The following is a 25687-nucleotide window of genomic DNA, read 5'->3' on the forward strand; positions in this document are numbered from 1 at the left end:
CCTGTGATGAACAGCCAATGAATGGTCCATCTAGATACCAATATTAGTAAATAAGTGAAAAACTTAAGCTATCAAGTATCAGAAGAAGGAGAATATGCTAACAGCATAAATAATCACATCATAGATAAAGTTAAAGTTAGAGGGTACCTGGAGAGCACAAGGTGTTTGGGTTACTTTGAAAATATCTGTTGGAGAAGTGAATTAATACTCTCTCCCTTTCCTGAGTTTCCCCAATGAGTGAAAAGGCTTTAAAGAAACTCCTGTACAAAAGAAAAGGACACTGATTAACATAAATACACAAACACACACACACACACACACACACACACACACACACACAATAACAATAATATTTACTAGAAAAAAATACTGACAATATATAAAATACTATCCCTATTAATTACAGTATTACCAGTCCTGTATTTCGTTAATATGAACAAACTGCCAATATAGCAATTACAGCTATATTATTTTGTAAAATATTCACAATATGTGATCAACTTTACAGTCTCCACTTTTAAGTGTACAGTATCAATAAGTTCCGCCTGACTTGTATTCATTCAGCTTCTTAAAACCATGGCATTTGCATTAACTGGTGTGCAGTTCTCCACACACTCAACAGGTGGCACAATTGCTATTGTTATCTTCAGAAACTAAAGCTGGCCATACAGTACATCAGGACCATTTGCAATCTATACACTATGTGACTTTTCCTATGAGAGAAGTGGCATCTAATTCCCCTTGACCCTCTCGGGTGGCAGGATCGCATGTGATACATTGCATTTGGTCCTTCTGCATGGTCCGACACAGAGATCTTATGTGGAGCCTATATGATCTCCGGCTCTGATCTACATGGGACCATGCATCGGACGTCAGACACGTGCTATTTGAACCAATTTCACCCGATTTCTCATCTGATTCCCCGGGATTCCGTTAAAATCTGGACCAAATCGCATAGTGTATGGGGTTCTTAAGATTTCAGGGTACTCTTTACCTAGCACGACGCCCACGATTTTGATCGTGGGCATCGCAGGTAAAAAAAATCGCGGGCATCGCGGCCATTGAATGCACTAAAAATCGGGTGCGACGCGACCGACGCGATGCCCGTGATTTCCCATAGGGAACAATGTTAAATGTCTCAATTGACCCGATTTTCATGTTCAATGCCTCAATTGACCCGATTTTTCCATAGGAAACAATGTTAAATGGCCCACAGAGGCCAAATAGCCACCCTGAAGTGTGAAATGGCCCCCACAATTGTTAACGCCACCCCACGATCAACGTGTACCCGAAGCGTGGAGAGCGAACTTTTGCTACCCCCACTATCCACGTCGGCGTTGAGAATAGAATAGTGTAGCGAGCGCAGCGAGCCACCGAGCCCGAAGCGTGGCGAGCGCAGCGCGCCCCGCGAGGGGACGCGGATACCTTCACAGGTAAACGCGTCCCTTCGCGGGCTTCACAGGAATCCGCGTGCGCTCGCCACGCTTCGGGCTCGGTGGCTCGCTGCGCTCGCTGCGCTCGCCACACTATTCAATTCTCAACTCCACGCCGACGTGGATAGTGGGGGTATGAAAAGGTCGTAGGACGCGTACCGCTGCGCTCGCCGCGCTTCGGGTTCATGTTGATCGTGGGGTGGCGTTAACAATTGTGGGGGCCATTTCACACTTCAGGGTGCCTATTTGGCCTCTGTGGGCCATTTAACATTGTTTCCTATGGAAAAATCGGGTCAATTGAGGCATTGAACAGGAAAATCGGGTCAATTGAGACATTTAACATTGTTCCCTATGGGAAATCGCGGGCATCGCGTCGCACCCGATTTTTTAGTGCATTCAATGCCCGCGATGGCCGCTGTGATAAGTAAAGAGTACCGATTTCAGACATGATTTCCCTTAAACTCCCCAGCAGCTTCCCAGACACACGATAGATCGTATGTGTGTAATTTCACAGAAGATCTACCCTAAGGACTATTTCACACGCTCCAGCTCCTGCCGGGCGGCGAAACCCTGCACAAGGAAGTTTAGAATGGTGGGGATGGCCACAGCCCGGCAGCCGTCCCTTCCAGTGGTGGGATCCGGCTTCAGCCCGGCAGCCGGGCTGTGGCCGTCCCGTGTGAATTGACACAATCGTGTCCATTATGCACTACTGTGTGCGGCATGGCATTTGGCTGTGCGGGATTTGGTGAAACAGCCCTAAGGTCTGCAACTCCCAGCATACTGGTTGTTAGCAGCAACTTCAGATGTTACGTGCAGCACATAAGATCATGCGATGCATCTCACGACCCAGGGCCCTGCGCCTCGGATCATAATCGTACCAAAGCACCTCGGGATATGCAGAAAACACACACAATGCATCGTACTAACCATCAAAATTGTGCATTCAGCCCTAAAATCGGTCTAATGTATGGCCAGCTTAACTTTCATAATGTGCTTTATAAGTATCTTATGTGGACGATAGATCATCAGCGTATGACATCACTGTTCATCCTGGCAATCTAATCAGGGACAACTAACAGTGCTACAATAGTGAGGGAAGAATAGCCTAACTCTTTGACCACTTGTATCCTATCTGTGCCAGCTGCGCCATCATGTGGGGTGATAAGTGGGGCTAATGTTGGTAGTGTACTGGTCATACACAGGCTGGCATATGTGGCCACTGGTGCTTGTATGCTGCAACCTTCAAATCACTACAGTTTGTTCCGGTATTTCAACTGCACACGTTACAAACAGGTTCATAGCATTAAGCGCACTGCTATTCACCCTCCATTGTCATAGATCGGCAGGATAACAACTTCACAGGGTGCCAATTCATCATATTTCTGTGATGATTGAGGAGAGACCCATACATATATATATATATATATATATATAAAATGGATCAGTCATGGGGGGCATGTTATAGTGACAGAAGTCCAACTACCACTACTGGACAGACCAGATCACATGATCATGCATATTCCCCCAACAATCACACACATGATCTATTTCCAAGTGTCACATCCCTGTTACAGAGAACAGCTGTATCATTCCACAACTGAAACCACTAGCATTGTTCACTACGCACTAAAAAGCACATACCCGTCTCACTGACAGAAATACACATTTCTGACAGAAAGATATTGAAAAAAAAATCTAAAAATGACTACATAACTCGGAGGGTCTGACCTACATTGTAACCAAAGGTGACTGGCGCAATGATGATTGAACAGAACAATATTTTCCTCCTATTTTGTATCCGTTTCACCCAACATTATCATGTGTAGAATTATTTTGGACCAGGAATACGCTCACTATGGCGATATGTAATAGGGTCTGATTTTAAGGCATCTCAAAACCCACACCATATTGCACGTCACATGTGCGATTTTCGGCTGTAAATCACACATGTAAGAGTGCAAATTTTTCAGACCAAGCCAGAAATCACTTGCAAATGTGCGATTTTTTGGTAATGGGAAAGAGCGGTTCTTATTAAAAGGAGAAAGCTACATCCAATCAGGGCCAAGCTAAGCCCTGATTGGGAGAGAGAAGTCGCAGTGACTCCCTTCACTATAGTGGAGATGCTGTCAGAAGCAGACGGACCTGTATAAATGTATTGGTACTCTTTACTTAGAAGGGCGCCCACGATTTTGATCGTGGGCATCGTTAGGGGAAAAAAAATCGCGATTTCCCATAGGGAACAATGTTAAATGTCCCAATTGACCCGGATTTCCTGTTCAATGTCCCAATTGACCCGATTTTCCATAGGAAACAATGTTAAATGGCCCACAGAGGCCAAATAGGCACCCTGAAGTGTGAAATGGCCCCCCCAATTGGTAACGCCACCCCACGATCAATGTCAACCCGAAGCGTGGCGAGCGCAGCGAGCCCGCGAGGGGAGGCGGACAGCTGTGAAGCCCGTGAGGGGACGCGTATAGCTTTGAAGGTATCCGCGTCCGCTCGCCACGCTTCGGGCTTGAATAGAAAGTGTGGCGAGCGCAGCGAGCCACCGAGCCCGAAGCGTGGCGAGCCCCGCGAGGGGACGCGGACAGCTGTGAAGCCCGTGAGGGGACGCGTATAGCTTTGAAGGTATCCGCGTCCGCTCGCCACGCTTCGGGCTTGGTGGCTCGCTGCGCTCGCCACACTTTCTATTCTCAACTCCATGCCGACGTGGATAGTGGGGGTATGAAAAGGTCAGAGGACGCGTACCGCCGCCGTTCGCCACACTTCGGGTTGACGTTGATCGTGGGGTGGCGTTAACAATTGTGGGGGCCATTTCACACTTCAGGGTGCCTATTTGGCCTCTGTGGGCCATTTAACATTGTTCCCTATGCAAAATCGGGCCAATTGGGACATTGAACAGGAAAATCGGGTCAATTGGGACATTTAACATTGTTCCCTATGGGAAATCGCGGTCATCGCGTCGGTCGCATCGCATGCGATTTTTTAGTGCATGCGATGGCCGCGATGGGCGCCCTTCTAGGTAAAGAGTACCAAATATATATATATATGTAAGTATGTATGTGAGATTGTATGTATGTTTGTATGAGAATAACGTTGTACTTTACCGGGTGTCTGTGTTTTTATTTTCAAATTGGTCATGCAGTGGGACAACAAGTCCCAATGGGGCTAGTGGGACATGTGGTTCTCCAAGTTCCTGCATGTGGGGAGGCTTGCTGGGACTCATTTTTTTTTTTAATCTGTGGAAACACGTGCAAAGCTTCATGCGATACCGCGGATTAGTGTATGGGGGCCTTAAGAGGAAGTTTGTGACAGTCCTCGCACAATTAGTGATCATTATTATGGGAAGAGCCTTCCAGTTGGATTCTGCACTGTCATCTACGTAGGCATAAATTGATGCACTTGTATTGATGGCTTGAAACCCATTTCGGTACTTATTTCCTAGCACGGTGCCCATCTCGTTGATTGTATGCCTTAACTTTAAGGTACTTAAGGCATACAATCAACGCGATGGACCCGATTTTCTGTCAATCACCAGCTAATTTGCCGGTGAAAGAGAAAATCGTGTTGATCGCGTCCATCGCGGCCCTTAATAAGCGGCCGCGATGCGACCGACGCGATCAACGCGATTTTTCCATAGACTTTAATGTTAAATTATTTTTAAAGTGAAAATCGGGTTGATCGCGGCACATTATAATGGCCCGCGATGCGATCAACGCGATCATCGCGATTTAACATAGGTGACAATGTGAAATGGGCGGTACGCGTCCTCCGACCTTTTCATACCCCTACTATCCACGTCGGCGTGGAGTTGATCTTAGAAAGTGTGGCGAGCGCAGCGAGCCACCGAGCCCGAAGCGTGGCGAGCCCCGCGAGGGGACGCGCATACCTGTGAAGTTATGCGCGTCCCCAGGCGGGGCTCGTCACACTTTATAAAATCAACTCCACGCAGACGTGGATAGTGGGGTTATGAAAAGGTCGGAGGACGCGTACCGCCGCCCCTCGCGGGCTCGCTGCGCTTGCCACGCTTCGGGTTGGCGTCAATAGCGGGATGGCGTTAACAATGGGGGGGGGGCATTTCAAACAGGAGGGGGGGTTGGTATTAAAATGGGGGGTTTGGGGGCTTTTTACAATGAAATCAATGTAAAATTGGGTCTCAGGGACCATTTTACATTGATTCCAATGTAAAAATCGGGTCGATCGCATCGCATGCGATTTGGTTGGCATGCGATGCGATCGACGCGATTTTTCCGATCCGATGGATACATTCAAAATCGGTGGCGCCGTGCTAGGAAACAAGTACCCCCATTTCCATAAAGGAAGAGTGACATGTAGCTGAATGAGGCTGACACACAAGGACATGTACATAGCCTGCACATACTTATTGATGTTAGACAGGATCCATCCTCTTCAGCATAATTGTAGCTACAGTAACTTCCTGTTATATATGATACAATGATTCCCTTTACTTCAATAAACTATAATGCTTATCTAAAAGAAAATGAATTTGCTGTCCACAATGGAACTATGGGTCTGATGCTTGCAGCAAACGTGACAACCCAAGCACTACAAGAACCACCTAGAATTACTCCACGTACCTGAGTGATTGATCCAGGCTCATCCCAGTGAAATCAAAGAATTTCAGATATTCTTCTGCCACAAGCTTGCTGAAATCATTGCTGAAAGAGGACAATGGAAATCTATTCATATTTGTTCAGCACAATGACATTGGTTAATTAGAAAATAATTTAGTAAGAGAGCTTTTTGACAACAGTAATTATAGACTTCCTTAAAAGCACATTTGAGGGCCACAGTTATAATTACTTATGCATCCAACATAAGCAGCAATATATTTGAAACACATTAAATGTTTACTATGTAAATGTGTAATTACAATGGTCAAATGAGCCATGAAATTAGTAAATATTTAAATGAAACCTTTTAAAGATCAACTAAACTGTCTTGCATGTAGTAGTAAAAAAAAGGGTATTCCAAGGTTTACAAAGTTGAAAAAGAAAAAATTAACTACCGTATATACTCGAGTATAAGTCGACCCGAATATAAAATTAGAACATTTATAAAACCATATCCAAAAAAGGATATATTTTATAAATCAATCTATCTATCTATCTACACATACACACACACACACACACACACACACACACACACACACACAAAAAAATAATCTTCTTTTAGATCCGGCTCTCCAGCTGCCTTAAACCGATCGGGTGCCACGAACAGCCAATGATAATAGATAGATCGATAGATAGGTCTATTTTTTTTTTACAGGAAAAATATCACATCTTAACCCTTTCAATGATTTTGTCAAAATAGGTGTGGAAATTTCAAAGTGAACATTATTATTCATCATAATGACATACAATGTTTTTTTTCCTTATAGGAAATATCATCATCTTTTTTTTTTTTTTTATAACAAATGTGAGCAACACTGCAATTTTACTTGATATTTTGCGCATCTATCAAAGAGATGTTGGCACTCAAAGGGTTTCAATAAGGATGGAAGATCAAAATATGGGTCTCACACCCCCCCCCCCCACCTCATAAATGTGTATCATATATAAATGTTGGTTTTTAGGTATAATGTGTGTACATCTCTTCATTTCTGATAAAGGGGGCACACTAACTTGCCCAGGTTGGCCAGTTGGGACCAATAATATGCATCCACCTACCCTTTACGGTCCATGAACTATTGTGCTGATCACTTGGGGTTTAAGAGGTCAAAGTACTCAAGGACATCCCTTTGGTATCTTATAGTCATGGACACCCTCAGGCATCTCAAATAGGACTCCAATCCAGGATAAAATCAAAATCAGCAGTGATATCACTGTGACATAACATAACTAAACAAGTAGTGTAGCTGCTTTCATTATGGAAAAAGAATTGGGCAGCAGACAGATTCCAGAGAGGCAGGTGTACCTGCAGGAGCATGGTGATCTCACAAAGACCACCAGGAAAACCAAGTGGAATCTGAAAATATCCCCCTTAGTATCATAAAGAAAAATGACCAAATAAATATTTATAGTAATAAAACTCTTAAAATAATATATCCTCCAACCATCTACATCATAAACCATTGTGTTTTGTTTGTTTACAATTTACTTTGTTTTCTGCAAGTTTCGTAATTTTGTTATCTATGCATATTTGTTATCGTACACTATGTAAAATTTCAAGAACAGCCCCCATCCTCTCTCTATGATCCTCACTTCCTCTCCGTCTTTACCTTGTTCCTCTTTATTCGGAGACACCACTCACTCAATGCAACCTTAAGCTTTTAACCTTTTCCTGCATCACTTGATTCTCTCCCATTCCCGAACTCTTCCCTTTCCTGTCCTGACTACAGTACTTACCTCTAGAAGTCTACCCTTACTTTCACCCTTGTCTCTGTTGCTCTGGCAGCTACTCTCATTCAGAATAGTAACTAGACTTTTTGGTGCCCTGTGCCAAGAGTCGAACAGATCTCTCTAAATAGAAAGCTGTAATGGCTGGGAACTGGGTGATGACAATATGGGTTTGGGTCATTAGGTTGACATGCATGTGATTCACCACTAAAGGTCAACATGGTTTAGGTTGACACATGAAATAGGTCAACATGGCTAACAGGGTTAGTATGTCGATACAAGCATTAGGTTAACAATGGGAAGGTCAAAAGTCAAAAGGTCAACATGAGGTTTTCACAGGGTTTTTTTGGCCCAAATGTCGACATATTTTACATGGACCACTGCGCTCTCCATGCTTCGGGTGTGGTGCCTAGCTATGCTTGGCACACTAATCTATTCTCCCTACATGCCCTAGTGGATGGTAGGGCATGAAATACTACTGCCTGTTGGCACATGTCAGCTAAAAAAAAAAAAACGGGAAAAAAAACTCATGTCAACCTTTTAGGCTGTCAACCTTGCCATTGTCAACCTAATGCTTGTGTTGACCTTCCAACCCTGTTGACCTTAGCCTTGTCGATCTATTTCATCTGTCAACCTAAGACATGTTGACCTTTACTGGTCATCCCAATGCAGGTCAACCTAATATGTGTCGACCTAATGACCGTATACGAACAATGTTACCGCCAGTTACCATCATGACTCTAAGGAGTGTCATGGAAGTGTTATGGGCTTGCATTGAAAGTACTATTAGTTGTGCCTGCTTAACCAATAGGCTAATTAGGCTGCCGTCTATGGCACCAGGACTGGGAACTGGGTGGGTGTGCCTGGCAGGTGACAGCCGAGAAATAAAGTTAAGGCCTAATTTATTCCATGCTTCTTAGCTATCACACGTCCGTATGTATTGTGGAGGGGTTAAAGTTCTTCAGGTGACTGCCATATGGCTGTGCCAATGTAACCATTAAGCAGGGCAGCCTAAAGCCAAAGTCTCTTTCACACGCCAGAAGCATTAGGTCATACATCCCAGTTGTATAACCTTCATTACAAGTCCATCAGCACCCATAATACACATGTGATTAGACGTATAACACGGGGAGCTACAGTACATGTGTATTAGCCTAGGGCACCATGAACCTTTAATCAGACCCTGTCTGTTAGGAAGGAAGCCTGTTCCTGACATATTTCTTGCACCTAGCACGCAGCCTTGTTCAAGAGCATATTAATAATGATGACTGTTGCAGCAGCAAATTGATGCTTGGCACATATTTTCTCTTGCATTTGAACAAACCCCTACATTAACATTTAACAAATACTCACATTAGAATAAGTTAGTAAATCAGGATTTTGCAGCTGCCCACAACTACAGACACTTTCTGTGCAATTTTGACTGAACCCTTTAGTACAGTACATGAAAAATATACACCCACATCAATGTGGTCCAAACTTATCTATAGCAAATGTTACTTCTGTTCTCGGCCACTACAGGTGCCAATAATCAATGATATCACAACTCTCAGATAGAAAGTGTGAGTGCTGTCCATGCACTTGGAATTTGTGTAGACCAAGTATAGAGGTGGAGAGCCTAACGTATTGGTGCCATCAACAGGGTTAGGGCTTTGCTAGGCCTGATAAGCAGGGAGCAGCCCTCTGACTGTGTTCCAAAGGCCAGAATGGTTTGTATAAAGGAATGGAATACAGGCAGTGATACTGGTCAACATAAGGCTTACTAAAGCAGTTAATCAGGAAATGAGCAGAATCAGGTCAGAAGAATTGTCAAATTCAGGGAAGTCTCTGGCAGCAGTACCAAAGGAGCAGGTGAGGAGAATAAAGCAGACTAAATCAGAATGGAACATACTGTAGGTAAATCACACAGAGTTCTAACAACCAGATGCTGGAAAAAAGCTAAGGAGTCCAATACTCTAAGGGAAAAAATCTGAAATTGGCACCAAACAAGATGTCATGTTTTAACAGAGTGGCATGTCCCTATGTCAACTCTAAAACAGCGACTGGGACAGAAACAGAGGATATTGGCCTTCCCAGGAGCAGCTGAAGAGGGATTGCATCCAGATGGAAGAGGTGTCAGCTAGTACGAGATTGGTGTCTGCCGGACACAGCTCCCAAGAAAGACCAATCGCTGCAGGATCCAGTAATAGGGAGCTGAGCTCCAGCGCACTGTGACAATGGACATTTTACAGCAAAAGGTTAAAATGGAGCATGAATGCAGTATTGTATGGATCAATGAAGAATGGAGCCACAGCAAGGAGGTTTCTTCTAAGAATACAACTGCTACGAATACCTGATTTCATCCTAATGACCACGTATTGATCCTTATATTATATCCTCACTATGACATTAATGTAAACAATGGGGAATTGGGACGGTTTAGCATGCAAAAAATGGTAACACAGTTACTTTATCCCAATCTTGAGTCTTGACAGCGCCTTCAAATAGAAGGTACACAAGTAAATTATTGCAGCTCTCTAACAGCACAGGTCAGTATACATAACAAATCACATCCTTAGCAGCCTCACCACCAGCAATTGCGCAGAGGTAGAAGCAAACCAGCACTGGGGCACAACAATATGCACATTACATAACAGTAAAAGGGAAAAAGGGCTGTTGTGTTTCACTGCAATATTTGAATTAATAAATTACTCAGCCTAGTTTTGGAAACTGTTCAGGTCAAATCCTCTATAACACTGTTTACTATTTATCCAGTTGTCCGTTATGGGGAAAAGTCTTCTAAAAAGAGTATGTGAATATTTAAGTAACAGGAGAATCTGTCCAGGGTAATTTAGCAAAATTGCACATTAAAGTCATTAACCCCTTCCCGCCGCAGCCTGTTTTTGCCTTCCTGACAGAGCCCTTTTTTTCAAATCTGACAGGTATCACTTAAGTGGGGATAACTTTTTTTTGCTTTTACTTATCCCAGTGATTTTGAGATTGTTTTCTCGTGACACATTGTACTTCAAGTTAGTGGTAAATTTTGGTCGATACAGTCTGTGTTGTTTTGTGAAAAATACCAAAATGTCGTAAAAAAATGGAAAATTTAGCAATTTGCAAAATGTTAAATTTTCTGCTGGTCAGACAAATAATCATACCACTCAAAATAGTTAATAACTAACAAAGACCATATGTCTACTTTATGCTGCCATCATTATTTCAACCTCCTTTTAATTTTTTTGGACACTAGGAGGCTTAAAATATGAATAGCAAATTCTCAAATTTTCAAGAAAATTTCAAACACTGATTTTTTTAGGGACCAGTTCAGTTCTGATGTGACTTTGAGGGACTTGTATGTGAGACACCCCCATAAATGATGCCATTTCAAAAACTGCACCCCTCACAGTATTCAAAACAGCATTTTGGAAGTTTGTTAACCCTTTAGGTGTTTCACAGGAATTAAAACAAAGTGTAGGTGAAATTTCAAAATTTCATTTTTTTTGCAGATTTGCAATTTTAATACATTTTTCTAAGGAACACAGTAGATTTTACTAGAGAAATGTGACTAAAAATTGATTCCCCCAATTCTTTTGTTTTCATAAATATCCTATATGTGGCCCTAGTGTGCACGTTGACCAAACCACAGGCTTCATAATAGAAGGAGCACCTACTTGATTTTGGAGCCTCCTTTTTATGAGATTATTTTTTAGGCACCATGTAGGTTTCTAGGCACCATAAGATGCTAAAAGTTAGGAACCCCCCCACAAGTGACCCCATTTTGCAAACTACACCCCTCAGGGAATTCATCTAGGGGTATAGTGTACATTTCAAACCCCCAGGGGTTTCACCAATTTTGGTACAACTGGGCTGTGAAAATGAAAAATTACATTTTTTTACACAAAAATGCAGTTCTGGCTCAAAATTTTTCATTTTCACAAGGAATGAAGGAGACAAAGCACCCCAAAATCTGTGCCCCAATTTCTCCCGAGTACGGCAATGCCTCATATGTGAAAAAAAAATACCATTTGGGTGCATGGCAGGACTCAGAAGGGAAGGTGTGATTTTTGGATTTTGCAGCACAGATTCTGGTGGAATGAATGGTGGGTGCTATGTTGCATTAGCAAGACCCCCGAAGCACCAATACAGTGGAACCCCCCCACAAGTGACCCCATTTTGCAAACTACTCCCCTCAGGGAATTCATCTAGGGGTATAGTGTACATTTCAAACCCCCAGGGGTTTCACCAATTGTGGTACAACTGGGCAGTGAAAATGAAAAATTACATTTTTTACACAAAAATGCAGTTCTGGCTCAAAATTTTTCATTTTCACAAGGAATGAAGGAGACAAAGCACCCCAAAATCTGTGCCCCAATTTCTCCCGAGTACGGCAATGCCTCATATGTGACCAAAAAATACCATTTGGGTGCATGGCAGGACTCAGAAGGGAAGGAGTGATTTTTGGATTTTGCAGCACAGATTCTGGTGGAATGAATGGTGGGTGCTATGTCGCATTAGCAAGACCCCCGAAGCACCAATACAGTGGAACCCCCCCACAAGTGACCCCATTTTGCAAACTACACCCCTCAGGGAATTCATCTAGGGGTATAGTGTACATTTCTAACCCCCAGGGGTTTCACCAATTGTGGTACAACTGGGCTGTGAAAATGAAAAATTACATTTTTTTACACAAAAATGCAGTTCTGGCTCAAAATTTTTCATTTTCACAAGGAATGAAGGAGACAAAGCACCCCAAAATCTGTGCCCCAATTTCTCCCGAGTACGGCAATGCCTCATATGTGACCAAAAATGGCAGGACTCAGAAGGGAAGGAGTGATATTTGGATTTTGCAGCACACATTCTGGTGGAATGAATGGTGGGTGCTATGTCGCATTAGCAAGACCCCCGAAGCACCAATACAGTGGAACCCCCCCACAAGTGACCCCATTTTGCAAACTACACCCCTCAGGGAATTCATCTAGGGGTATAGTGTACATTTTAAACCTCCAGGGGTTTCACCAATTGTGGTACAACTGGGCTGTGAAAATGAAAAATTACATTTTTTACACAAAAATGCAGTTCGGGCTCAAAATTTTTCATTTTCACAAGGAATGAAGGAGACAAAGCACCCCAAAATCTGTGCCTCAATTTCTCCCGAGTACGGCAATGCCTCATATGTGACCAAAAAATACCATTTGGGTGCATGGCAGGACTCAGAAGGGAAGGAGTGATTTTTGGATTTTGCAGCTCAGATTCTGGTGGAATGAATGGTGGGTGCTATGTGGCATTAGCAAGACCCCCGAAGCACGGTGAAATGATGAACCTAATAATCCATAGATGTGTGGTATATTTAAAAACACTCCTTTATACATAGGCCGGGTTTGTCGGGGCAAGTTTCACAGTGGAAAATAGTATCCTTTCTTATTCCCTTTTTATAGCAAACTTTGCACCTTTTTTGTGTCCTGCCCTTTTTTGCAGTGGAGGGGATTTCGTTAGGAAAATGCTGCCCTGGTACAATACGGGGGCCAGTACTAGAAGTACTGGGGCCCTTTGCCTGCTGGTTCCCAAATATTAGGCCCTTTATGACTTCCTCTTGAAAGTGCATAAATGTCCCCCTCTGGCTGGTAGAACGGAATAGCACGTAAGCGTTATACAGTGCCATCTGGATGATATACACGGCCAGCTTCTTGTACCAGATTTTTGTTTTCCGCAGGGCACTGTACGGCTTCAGTACCTGATCTGAAAGATCCACTCCGCCCATGTTCTTATTGTAATCTAGGATACAATTAGGTTTTGAGGTGTGGGTACTGGTACCTCGTACAGGGACGGAGGTGGTACTGTCTCCAGGAATTGTTGTCAGTATAAGGACATCCCTCTTGTTCTTATATTTGACCAACAACATATTTTCGGTGGATTGTGCCCTGCTTTCACCCCTTCTCAGTACTTGGGCAATGTGCGTTTTTGGGAGGCCTCTTTGGTTCTTGCGCACAGTACCGCAAGCTGCTGTACCTCTTGAACCAAGGGCCTTAAACAGGGGGATGCTAGTGTAAAGGTTATCCACATAGAGGTGATAACCTTTATCCAGGAAGGGGTGCACTAAATCCCAGACAATTTTTCCACTAACACCTACGAGGGAGGGGGGCATTCTGGCGGTTCAATTCTTCCCTTCATATACCCTAAACCTGTGGGTGTACCCTGAGGTGCTTTCACACAGTTTATAAATTTTTATGCCATACCTTGCCCTCTTACTGGGAAGGTACTGGCGGAATTTAACCCTTCCTTTAAAATGTAAAAGGGACTCGTCGATACAAATAAATTTTTCAGGGATGTACATCTCTGCAAATTTGGCACTGAAATGATCAATGACCGGCCTGACTTTGAATAGCCGGTCAAAGGTGGGATCATCTCTGGGTGGGCACTGTGCATTATCGATGTAATGTAAAAATTTAAGGATTGTCTCAAAACGAGTCCGAGCCATGGCCATACGGTAAAGTGGGGTGCTGTACAGAACATCTGTACTCCAATATTGCCTAATTTCTGGCTTTTTTACTATGCCCATATGTAACACCAGACCCCAAAACGTCATCATCTCTACTGCATCTACAGGGGTCCACCTAGCAAATGATGACGTGGGGTTTTGAGCAATAAACTGCTGGCCATATATATTACTTTGGTCCACCATTAAATTTATAAAATCATCAGAGAAAAATAATTTGAAAAAGTCAATTTCTCTGAGACCTGTTGAATCAAATTGGATTCCTGGGATGGCCAAAAACTCAGGAACCTGGGGCTCAAAATTGTCTGGTGGTGGGGTCCATACGGGATCAATCATTTGGGGGGGGTCTCAGCTGCTCTACGGGGGCGTCTTTGAGGGGGTCCCTCATCACTAGAGGAGGAAGATGAGGTTAAGACGAATCCTTCAAATTCCCCGCTTGCATCACTGGCTGTGTCAGAGTCAGAGGCAAGCATGGCATATGCCTCCTCCGCTGAATACATTCTTCTGGATGACTGGGATGACATTTGGGATGACATTTGGGATGACATTTGGGATAACATTTTTATTTTTGTGTTTCTGTAAGTGTAATGTTTCAACACGTGTATAGTGTAGGGGGGGTACAAACTTTATTTCAACACGGGGGGTATGTAGTGTGTAGTGTGTATGTAGTGCAGAAAAAAAAATACTTTATACAGGAATTTGATCCCAATAAAAAAAAAAAAATAGATCAACCCTGTGCCGAAAATGCTGATCAGTGATGTACGTCACTGATCAGCGCTCAGCGGCCACAGGACACCCACAAAAGCAACGTGGGTGTAAAAACAATTTAAAAAAAATAAACCACAGCACTCTCCAAAAAAAAAACAATTAAAAAAAACTGCAGAAAAAAAATTATATCAACCCTGTGCCAAAAATGCTGTTCAGTGATGTACGTCACTGATCAGCGCTCAGCGGCCACAGGACACCCACAAAAGCAACGTGGGTGTAAAAACAATTTAAAAAAAATAAACCACAGCACTCTCCAAAAAAAAACAATTTAAAAAAACTGCAGAAAAAAAATTATATCAACCCTGTGCCAAAAATGCTGTTCAGTGATGTACGTCACTGATCAGCGCTCAGCGGCCACAGGACACCCACAAAAGCAACGTGGGTGTAAAAACAAAACCCCACTGCACTCTCCAAAAAAAAAACCCTGCAGATCAGTGATGCAGTGATGCAACACTGATTAGCAGTGAGGGGCAGCAGGCACACAACTGTGGGTGCAACCTGACAGGGTATATATAAAAAAAAAAAACCTGCACCCCCAAAAAGTTGCTGATCAGTTAATTTATACTGATCAGCACAAAAGGGGGGGCAGCAGGGGGGGCAGCAGTCAGTTGCACAGGCAGCACAACCTTTGGTGCAACTGACAGGTATATATATAAAAAAAAAAACCTGCACCCCCAAAAAGTTGCTGATCAGCACAGATATACTGATCAGCACAAAAGGGGGGGGCAGCAGACACAAAATATAGCACTCTCTATCACTCTCTGTCACTATCTCTCACTATCTCTCACTATCTCTCACTATCTGTCACTATCTGTCACTATCTGTCACTCTATGACACTGCAGCAGCAGCACACAGAAAGTCACAAGATCCAGGAAGCATCCAGCTGCTGGCAGCACGCTACCAGCGGTGATCAGGTAAGTATCAGGCAAGGATCAGGTCAGTATATCACGACAGATTGGCACGGTGACCGCTCTGCACGCAATTCCAGACCGGAATGGCGTCTGCAGCGCAGTCACCGTTAGTTTAAATCACGCGCCATGGCTGTGATTGATCCGTCGGTCCGACGGAGGTGTGGTCATCACCGGTGACCCCCTCAGGCCCCCTCACACCCGGCGGTGATTGATCCCTGTGTTACCGAGCGTCTGATCCGCCGGTAACACAGGAAAACGCTGCGATTGGCTGTTCACATTGAACAGCCAATCGCAGCGATCGCCGACGGGGGGGGAGGCATCGCCGCCCCCCCCGGGCATGCTGGGACATGTCTGCTGTCAGGGACAGCAGACATCGTCCCTCTGTCACCGCGTCCCTAGACGCGGTGACAGTTTAAAGTCATGACGTATATATACGTCATGTGTCGGGAAGTACATCCCGGCCATGACGTATATATACTACAAATGTCGGGAAGGGGTTAAATCTTAAAACATAACTATAACTATAAACATAACTATGCGTTGTAAAGCGCTGCTTAATATGTATGCGCTATATAAGAAACTGTTAATAAATAAATAAACCTTACAAAATTATAGGACAGCACTACTAAAAATGAAGAAATAAGGGATTTGGTCTCCAGAGCATGTGTTTATGACTGAGGGTGCAATTCATTTTTGATCTTTGCTACACACTTGCAGCATTCAAATTTTGGATACCATCTGTATTCATCAGTTATACCTGTCAGACAATCACCGGCAATATCTCCACGCTCAGCAGTCTCAACTTCTCAGTTAACAATATGCGTCTGATGTCTGTGCATGCAAATAGTTGTTTAACTCTGCAGGGATCCAGCTACCAGGCTTATATGTTCCCCATTGGCGAATTTAGGTAACATCTTATTAATTGTCTGATTTTGCAATCCCCATAGTGGGTCTAGGGCGAGGACGGTAAACGCCGGTAGCAGTAAAACAGTTATAATGGAAATTTAGATTTTTACTATTTCATAGACCCCTTCACCATGCCAGCAGATTTCTAAAGTACTGAGAGATTAGACTCCTGTAGAAGAGCTAAGATGGCATGAAGCATGTCCGCATGGATACTGTATAATTTCCATATAGTCACTGCAGTGCATATGTCCAGGCACTATTATTATTTTATCTTTGACTTGCGGCTTCACATAGAGGGAGCATTTGGATTTGTGAAATTCAACGGGGCCCTCATTACAGCCTCTCTATTGAGAGATGTCTGCAGCTCTAATAAGTGGAAAGACACCACATTTAGTACATATACTATTCAAGGCATGTAAGAACTAAAATCTGGTGATCAGGTGGAAGCCATACAAGGGAAAATTCATGGGAAAGTGACATTGAAAATTTATATTTGAACTTTCTGCAAAAAAATGAAAAGCTAACTAACATGCCAGAGGAACTGCTATCATGGCTATGGCTCCACACCCACAGTTCACTCTGGGGTAGATGTATGAATCAGTGATAAGGGAGGAGAAGTGATAAAGTGTCTGGTACTTTATCACCACCCAATCAGCTCCTAAATGTCCATTTTTAACCCAGGCTGTAATTTATATCCAATTGCATCCCATAAGGACTGTCTTGTAATCCGATAGGATTGCCATGCTATGGATTTCTATCCTTATGTATCCCTACTATTATCCTTATAGATTGTAAGCTTGCAAGCAAGGCCCTCCTACCTTCATGTCGGTTTGCATCTACTCAGTTTGTTTAATTACTGTAATCATTGTAAAGCGCAAAGGAATATACTGCACTATATAAGAAATAACTTAACAGTTAGGAGTGGATTGGCCAGTGATAAAGTACCAGGCACTTTATCACTTCTCCTCCCTTATCACTGCTTCATACATCTACCCCGATATTTAATAATGTTGCTGATGAGGAAGCTGATGTGTAAACACCATATTCTAAACCAGAAACTGAATTGGACCCATTGCTTTTCTCTGAGTCTCCCCCATGCCTTGAATAGCGGTACTTGCTCAATATGGTGTCATTTCGCCTGTTAACTAGAACTACAACCGACTCTGCATATGCAATCTGAAATTGTGGCCCCTTGATATGTAAAGAAGCTTTTGGTGATGTGAGTTTGGGGTGCCATGCATTTACAACATTACACAGTGCCCCTGTGACAATTCAGAATCTGTAGGTTCTATACTTACAGTGCAGCCCGTGCTGCTGAGAAAGAGGAAAAGAGCAGCCACAAATAAAAGGCTTAAGAAGAGAGGGAAAATTAAAGGAAACATCAAAAAAAGGCTGAAACAAAAAGGTATAAACTAAAAGAGACAAATCCAGCCATATTTGTAACTAAAATATATCTGTACTCTGAGGCAGAACTAACAAGTAGTGATATTCTTGCCATAACTTGTGACAAATGCTAAATGGTGATCCAACCAATCAGCTCCTAACTGCCCTGTGTCTAAAAAAAATACATGAGCTAATTGGCTATAGCATTTTTCATATGGAGTGATAATAAGAATATCACTTGTTATTAAATATGCCCCATGTTTTTTTTTATTTTTTGGAGTCACTTTTAGCATGTAGGCAGGAATTACACCTTGATTAGCACATTTTTTTGTTACTTGTACATTACTACAGATTCATTATTTTTATATGTGTACAAGAAAGCACAGTGGCATCGGACAGGTAGGAAGAACTGCGGAGATACCTTTCACACAGAAGAAAACACCGTAAAGCAACGTGTAAAGGGTATACATTATTTAGGTAAATTGGCCTTATCCTGCACAGAAAGCTTTAACAAGGGAGAATGGAAATAAAAGATCAGTGTGATCGTTAATTATCGAATTACAAGCCAAGAGGAGAAGAAAAGCTTAGAACTGACATTGTTCAGTGAATCAATATGTATAGAATGTATGTAGGTGTCAACAAAATTATGGTACTGCAAAGCTACAAAGAGTTCTGGCACCAAGTACATTTCTTGTCATGTGAAGATGCAGAATTTATTGCCCGTGTGGCAAAATTAATCAATTATCCTGCCAAGTAGACACAGAGGGACTCATTTATAGTCAGGAGCAAAATCCAGTCAATGTATGCAAATTGCACCTAGACAACCCATACATGCTATTTGATTGCATGCAGGAACAATACGGTCTGATTTTACAATCAGGCAAAAACAACAGAATATGCATCACATCACTTCTCAATCCCAATATTAGTATTGCTAGATGCATCTAGAGGTTACATGTTTAATTTGGGATAAAAGTTAAAACGCAATCATAAATATACACTGCCACAAAAGAATACTAGTGTCATATATAACATACAGCTTGTTTTCTATATGAGAAACAAAATGGTGGCACATCGCTAGTTTGAGGAGGAATAATAACCATGGGATAAAAATTTAATTTTAATAAAAACACACATAAAAATTCAATACATGAAAAATGACATATAAATTGTAAGTATTTTTGATAAAGTGATCTCACTGTCAGGATGGATGCCGAAGGCACAGAGGATTGGAAACTGTAGTTTGGTTCCTATTGATAAATGGAAGGGGTAGTGTCCGCTGTTTTTTTGTAATCCAATGATGGAGACGATGGAAAGGGAGTTGATAAAGCCAGTTGAACTGGTGAAACGCGTTAGTTAACACCCCTCCACTCTCAGGATTGGATTCAGCCACCATGCATCACCCCCCACTGACACCAGTGCCGCTGGGAACACTCCTTCACCGGACCAGCTTATCTGCACTTGGGACACATCTCAGAGATTCTTTCTCCAGGTGAGCCATATCACACCGGCCACCTGTTGAGACTCCCCATCAACTGGGACCACTGATAGAGGAATTCCTTCAGGTACGACCTACCCATCTCAGCCACCTGTTCCAGTCAAGTCCCCCCGGGCCCCAATTGTGCGGACCCCAGCCTATCCCCCTTCACTCACTTCCAGACCTTCCTGGTGGATACCAGACAAGCAAATTGAAAGCAGGTCAGCGGATTGAGGCATATTGTGGTCCATTCCTCAGTGACCACTGACTGACCACAGGACATTGAGACCCCTTTGGATCCAGTCACCACTCACCACATCGACTCCCTCCGAGACCCATAAGGGGACATTTCCAGAAATGAGTTGACACAACTCCCTTTCCATCGTCTCCATCATTGGATTACAAAAAACAGCAGACACTACCCCTTCCATTTATCTATAGGAACCAAACTACAGTTTCCAATCCTCGGTGCCTTCGACATCCATCCTGACAGTGAGATCACTTTTTAAAAAATAATTACAATTTATAAGTCATTTTTCAAGTATTGAATTTTTATGTTTTTTATGTTATTTTTTTATTTAAGCTAATTTTTTATCCCATGGTTATTATTCCTCCTCAAACTAGCGCTGTGTCACCATTTTGTTTCTCTTCTTGTTTGTGGGATTAACTACCCCACTTTTGCACAGCTGCTGGGATCTGAACCAATACCAGCACCTGTCTGTCCCCTGGGGGACCATCTTTTTGTGTTTCTATATGATTCTTCTCCCATGATACATACTTTTTTCCTAAGTGCTTAGCAACATCAGAACGTTTAAATCCATCCAGCTGGTAGAGGCGCTTGGCCAAGCGCTTAGCTGCCTGTACATTAGTATTGGTCCCATTGCTGAGGTTTTCAGTGCTTCCTTTTTCAAGGATCTCAGTGCTGCCCATGTCATGCGAGGCCTCTAGAGGTTTGTTGCTTGGTCCAACATCACTAGAAAAGAACAAAAAAAGAAGATTTTTGTCACAAGTTAAAACTATAAAAACAAACCATATTGATATTTTCCATAGGCATTATACTCTGCTGCTAACTGCTGTCGGATTCAGTTAATGTGCGCTACGATACAGCGTGGTCTAGATCAACAGTCAATGTCAACAACAATAAGAGGTTGACATGCACAAGGTCAAAACAAACAAAAGATCATATATACTGTATGCATGTATATTTATATATTTATTAGTGATATATATTAGTGTACCGCATGCCCTTGCATCACTGGCGTAACTATAACACCGCAGCCACCGCGGGGGGGCGCTGTGCATATGGGGGCGCCGGGGACTGCGGTGCTATAGTTACACCTCCCCCCAATCCCCCGCAGGCTTACCTATTTCACTGGTCCCGGCGGCTCCTTTCTTCTGCTGAGGACCACCACAAAATGGCCGCCCCCATATAGCACACAGTTCTCTGAAACTGTCTGCTGTATGGGGGCGGCCATTTTGTGGTGGTCCTCAGCAGAAGAACGGAGCCGCCGGGTCCAGCGCGAAAGGTAAGGCTGTGGGGCATTGGGGGGGTTTGAATGGGCGGCGGGGGGGGGGCGCCCAAAACTTAGCTACGCCGCTGCCTTGCATGGCTCATAAGCTTCATGCAAGTTGTCTTTATCTACTATGGCAGTGCTTAGCACACTTTAATGTTTCCAATTGAAGTCAACATGGATGGTAAAGTATGAGAAATTCCCCCCCCCCAAAAAAATTTAAAAATCCCCCCAATAAAACTCCTGTTTCTCGACTTCATGTCAACCTTTGGTCTATGTTGACTTTGTTCATTTATTTATTTATTTATTAACAGTTTCGGTACTTATGTAGTATCTGGGCGCCCAATTTTCTGATTGTATGCCTTACCTTAAGGCATACAATCAGATGCAATTCGACGCGTTTTTTCGGCAAAATCGCATCGAAATTGCATGCGAGATCACATGCAATCCGATGCGATTTGATGCGATTTTTCATAGGATTCAATGTTAACAAGGTCCTGTTCATTTCCCCACTAACCAAGTGGGCACAGAGTTGATTTTATAAAGCTTGGCAAGCGCAGCGTGGCGAGCCCCGCGAGGGGACGCAAAAAAGATTTTAAGTAATCCGCGGCCCCTCGCCACGCTATATAAAATCAACTCTATGCCCACTTGGATAGTGGGGAAATGAACAGGACCTTGTTAACATTGAATCCTATGAAAAATCGCGATCTCGCATGCAATTTCGATGCGATGCGATTTTCCGACCCGATCTTAAAATCGGGTGCCCAGATACTACATAAGTACCACAGATTCTTATATAGCGCATTCATATTCTGCAGCGCTTTACAGAGAATATTTGAACATTCACATCAGTCCCTGCCCCAGTGGAGCTTACAATCTATATCCCCTACCACATGTACACACACACAGACATTCTAGGGTTAATTTTGTTGGAAACCAATTAGCCTACCAGTATATTTTTGGATTGTGGGAGGAAACCGAAGTACCCGGAGGAAACCCACGCAAGTACGTTGAGAATATACAAACTCCGCACAGTTAGAGCCATGGTGGGAATTGAACCCATGACCTCAGTGCTGTGAGACAGTAATGCTAACCATTACACCATCTGTACTGTTCATGCCAACTATATGGTGTTGACCTATTGATTGTTGACCTATCAATGGAATACTGCTAGTTTTCAGACTGGCTCATGTTAAATAGACAACAAGGCATATGTGTCTACCTTCCCAGAAGGGCTGGGAGGCATCCAAAAATCTATGGTCATTCCCACTTTCCCAAAAATTTTGGCCATGTATCCAGCTTTCCCCGGAAGCTTCACCCCTTCCTCATCTGCCCACAACAGAGTACAAGTAGGCAGACTCTTTGATGGGATTTGCGTTGAATTGCATCACTGTAGCCCTGCCCTAGCTATACAGTGCCTGCTTTTTTGGTCCTGAATAGAAGGGTGGAGTCATAATGACACAATCATGATGCCACTACACCACGCCACTCAGCTATGCCCCCTATGTGCCTACAACACAGAGGAGAGGGCAGCAAAGTAGGTAAGTATGCAACAAAGTACATTGTAAGTGACATCATGGTAACAGAACATTGGCCAAAAAGAAAAAAGGGTACTTGTTTCCTAGCACGGCGCCCGTCGGGGTTGATCGCATGCCTTAAGTTACTTAAAGCATGCGATCAATGCGATGGACACGATTTTCTGTCAATTACCAGCTTTAAATGCCGGAAAAGAGAAAATCGTTTTGACCGCGTCCATCGCGTGCCATTATAATGGCACGGGATGCGACCAATGTGATCTTCCCATAGAGAACAATGTTAAATGAGTTTTAAAGTTAAAATCGCGTTAATCGCGTCGATTGCATGCCATTATAATGGCATGCCGATGAGATCAACGCGATTTTACATAGGGAACAATGGGAAATGGGCCAATATGGCCAATTTCTCATTGTATATGCCCCCTCATGGGTATTAAGTATGCTTGACACCATTGTTAACTCCACCCCACTATTGACGCCAACCCGAAGCGTGGTGAGCGCAGCGAGCCCGCAAGGGGCGGCAGTACGCGTCCTCCGACCTTTTCATACCCCCACAATCCACGTCGGCGTGGAGTTGAAGCGCAGCGAGCCCCACGCTCGCCACACTTTATAAAATCAACTCCACGCCGACGTGGATAGTGGGGGTATGGAAAGGTCGGAGGACGCGTACTGCGGCCCCTCGCGGGCTCACTGCGCTCGCCACGCTTCGGGTTGGCGTCAATAGTGGGGTTTCGTTAACAATGTTTGCAATGAAAATGGGGGGTTTGTGGGCTTTTTACATTGAAATCAATGTAAAATTGGGTCTCAGGGACCATTTTACATTGATTCCAATGCAAAAATCGCGACGATCGTGTCGCATGCGATTTGGTTGGCTTGCGATGCGATCGACGCAGGGTTTTTTGCGTCCGCGATCAATACAATTTAAATCGGTGGCGCCGTGCTAGGAAACAAGTACCGAAAAAAGTACTAAATTATCTAATATATTATTTTATGCGATAACTATTCTTCATACATCAGTGAGTATAAACCCCTTTATCACCATATAACAGGAGATAACAGGTTTGATTAAAAAGCAGAAATACTGTAATAGAGTCTCAATACTTAAGATACAAAGGAAAAGCTTAGTCAAACTAAAAAAACATACTGTACTTTTAACACCATTGAAATTGCATACATGATGCTTGTCATCACCTCAAACATGGTTTATTTAAAGTCTAAAGATTAATGACTAATAGCCGCTGCTCACCCCATTTAGCAATTGTAATTGTAAAGAAACTATTCCTATCTGCTGATGTGTGAAGGACTGTAAATTAACATTCAGATGCAAAAGCCTGCTGAGGAGTAAAACTACACATTACAGTTTGCAGACGTGCTGATTGCTGCTTAAAGCATCTGAATTTCCCACATCACCATTTAACTTCATTTGAAGCCAGGCACTGTATCCATATTTTGATCTCATTTTTTTTTTAGAAAACCCAGCATGTGCTACTCCATACTAGTACTGTACATCCATTAAAAAAGGTGTCTGTAAACAAACACTGATGTAATTGACATTATATATATATATATATATATTTTTTTTTTTTCTTATGATCATTTTCTAAGTGATACAGTGAATGACTTCTAAATGCTATAATCTGCTATCGGATACCCTCAGAAACAGAGAGGAAACACTGCTGTTGCTCATTTTTTAAAATGGTTACCAAAAATGACAGTTGGTTAGTTGCTATTGGCAAAACAGGCCTTTTTTGTGTCAATGGGCCTTATTTTGGTTCATTCTTTCTGACAAAATCCTTCTTAGATGGACAAAACCATGTGCACTGCAGGGGTGGCAGATGTAACATGTGCAGAGAGAATTAGATTTGGGTGAGTAATTTTGTTTCTGTGCAGGGAAAATACTGACTGCTTTATTTTTACACTGCAATATAGATCTCACTTTGAAGTAAAACCCCACCCAAATCTAATTCTCTCTGCACAAGTAACACCTGCCCCACCTGCAGTGCACATGGTTTTGCCCATCTAAGAAGGATTTTGTCAGAAAGAATGAACCAAAATAAGGCCCAATGTCCCAACCTCCCACATGTCATTATATGCTCCCTCCATAAGGAACAAGTTATCAATTATAAAAGCATGTCTTTTCATGTAAAGGCTTGCTTCAATAGAGGAAGTAGCATAGCAAAAATGTATTTAAAAAAAAATAGCTGGTCATAGCATGGAAAATATGATATAACATATTCCAAAACACAAATGTAAAAAAAACCCTACTACTCCTATCACTGGCATATACCATAAGTTCATGGTGACCCCCTGACTTGTAAAGTCCCTTCCCGCAAATTGACAAAGCCAGGTAGGGCAACTATGAAGAGTGTACAGAGGTGTTGCTAGGGTGCATAGCTACCATGACCTTTGCCCTCCTGCTTCCTGTGTCTGGATACCATGACCACTGCTTACTGAGACTCCCACGTTATATGCCTTCTGTTGGTCCAAAGTATTTATTTTGACCTCCCTAAAATATCAATGACTCCAGCTCCTCCCGGAAACCTCAACTTCTTAAGAAAAGGTCAAGGCATGTTGCACTCAAATGGATCTTGCAAGCAAGGGACCACTCCAAGCTGCACTATGCTTGTCTTTAAGCAGAGAAGTCTAATGCAAAGTCAAATGTTTCATGTCAACATTATAGAACCATGACGCATAATAATGGAATTTCATAATATAGATGATTGGCTCTATGATGCCATCACCAGCAACACCTGCTTTGAACAGCATGATGAATCAACTAACAACAGTGTAGCTGGTTATTGAGCATAATATGTGCATGCATAAGAAATGGGTTGGTAGATAGTATGGATTAAATTTAATAGTATAAGAGAATCAGACAGTGAGAACTTTGGTAAGAAATCTCCATTTTTTTTTAAAAACGGCAATCAT

The 25687-nt window shown here is 42.9% G+C and overlaps 1 protein-coding gene across 8 annotated transcripts in view; it reads right to left on the bottom strand.

The window, feature by feature from the left end:
• The window catches only part of PSD3 (pleckstrin and Sec7 domain containing 3), a 525478-nt gene that overhangs the window by 231213 nt on the left and 268578 nt on the right, over positions 1 to 25687 (bottom strand). For all 8 annotated transcript variants that reach the window (XM_083175230.1, XM_083175238.1, XM_083175249.1 and 5 more), the window contains 3 exons: positions 20492 to 20686; positions 6032 to 6112; positions 148 to 260 (listed from right to left, as the gene is read on the bottom strand). In XM_083175230.1, the coding sequence (XP_083031356.1) occupies positions 148 to 260; positions 6032 to 6112; positions 20492 to 20686 (389 nt within the window). The remainder of the gene's footprint in view (positions 1 to 147; positions 261 to 6031; positions 6113 to 20491; positions 20687 to 25687) is intronic.

Source organism: Crinia signifera, chromosome 1 (assembly GCF_055691185.1).
Source record: "Crinia signifera chromosome 1, ASM5569118v1, whole genome shotgun sequence".
Taxonomy (NCBI): domain Eukaryota; kingdom Metazoa; phylum Chordata; class Amphibia; order Anura; family Myobatrachidae; genus Crinia; species Crinia signifera.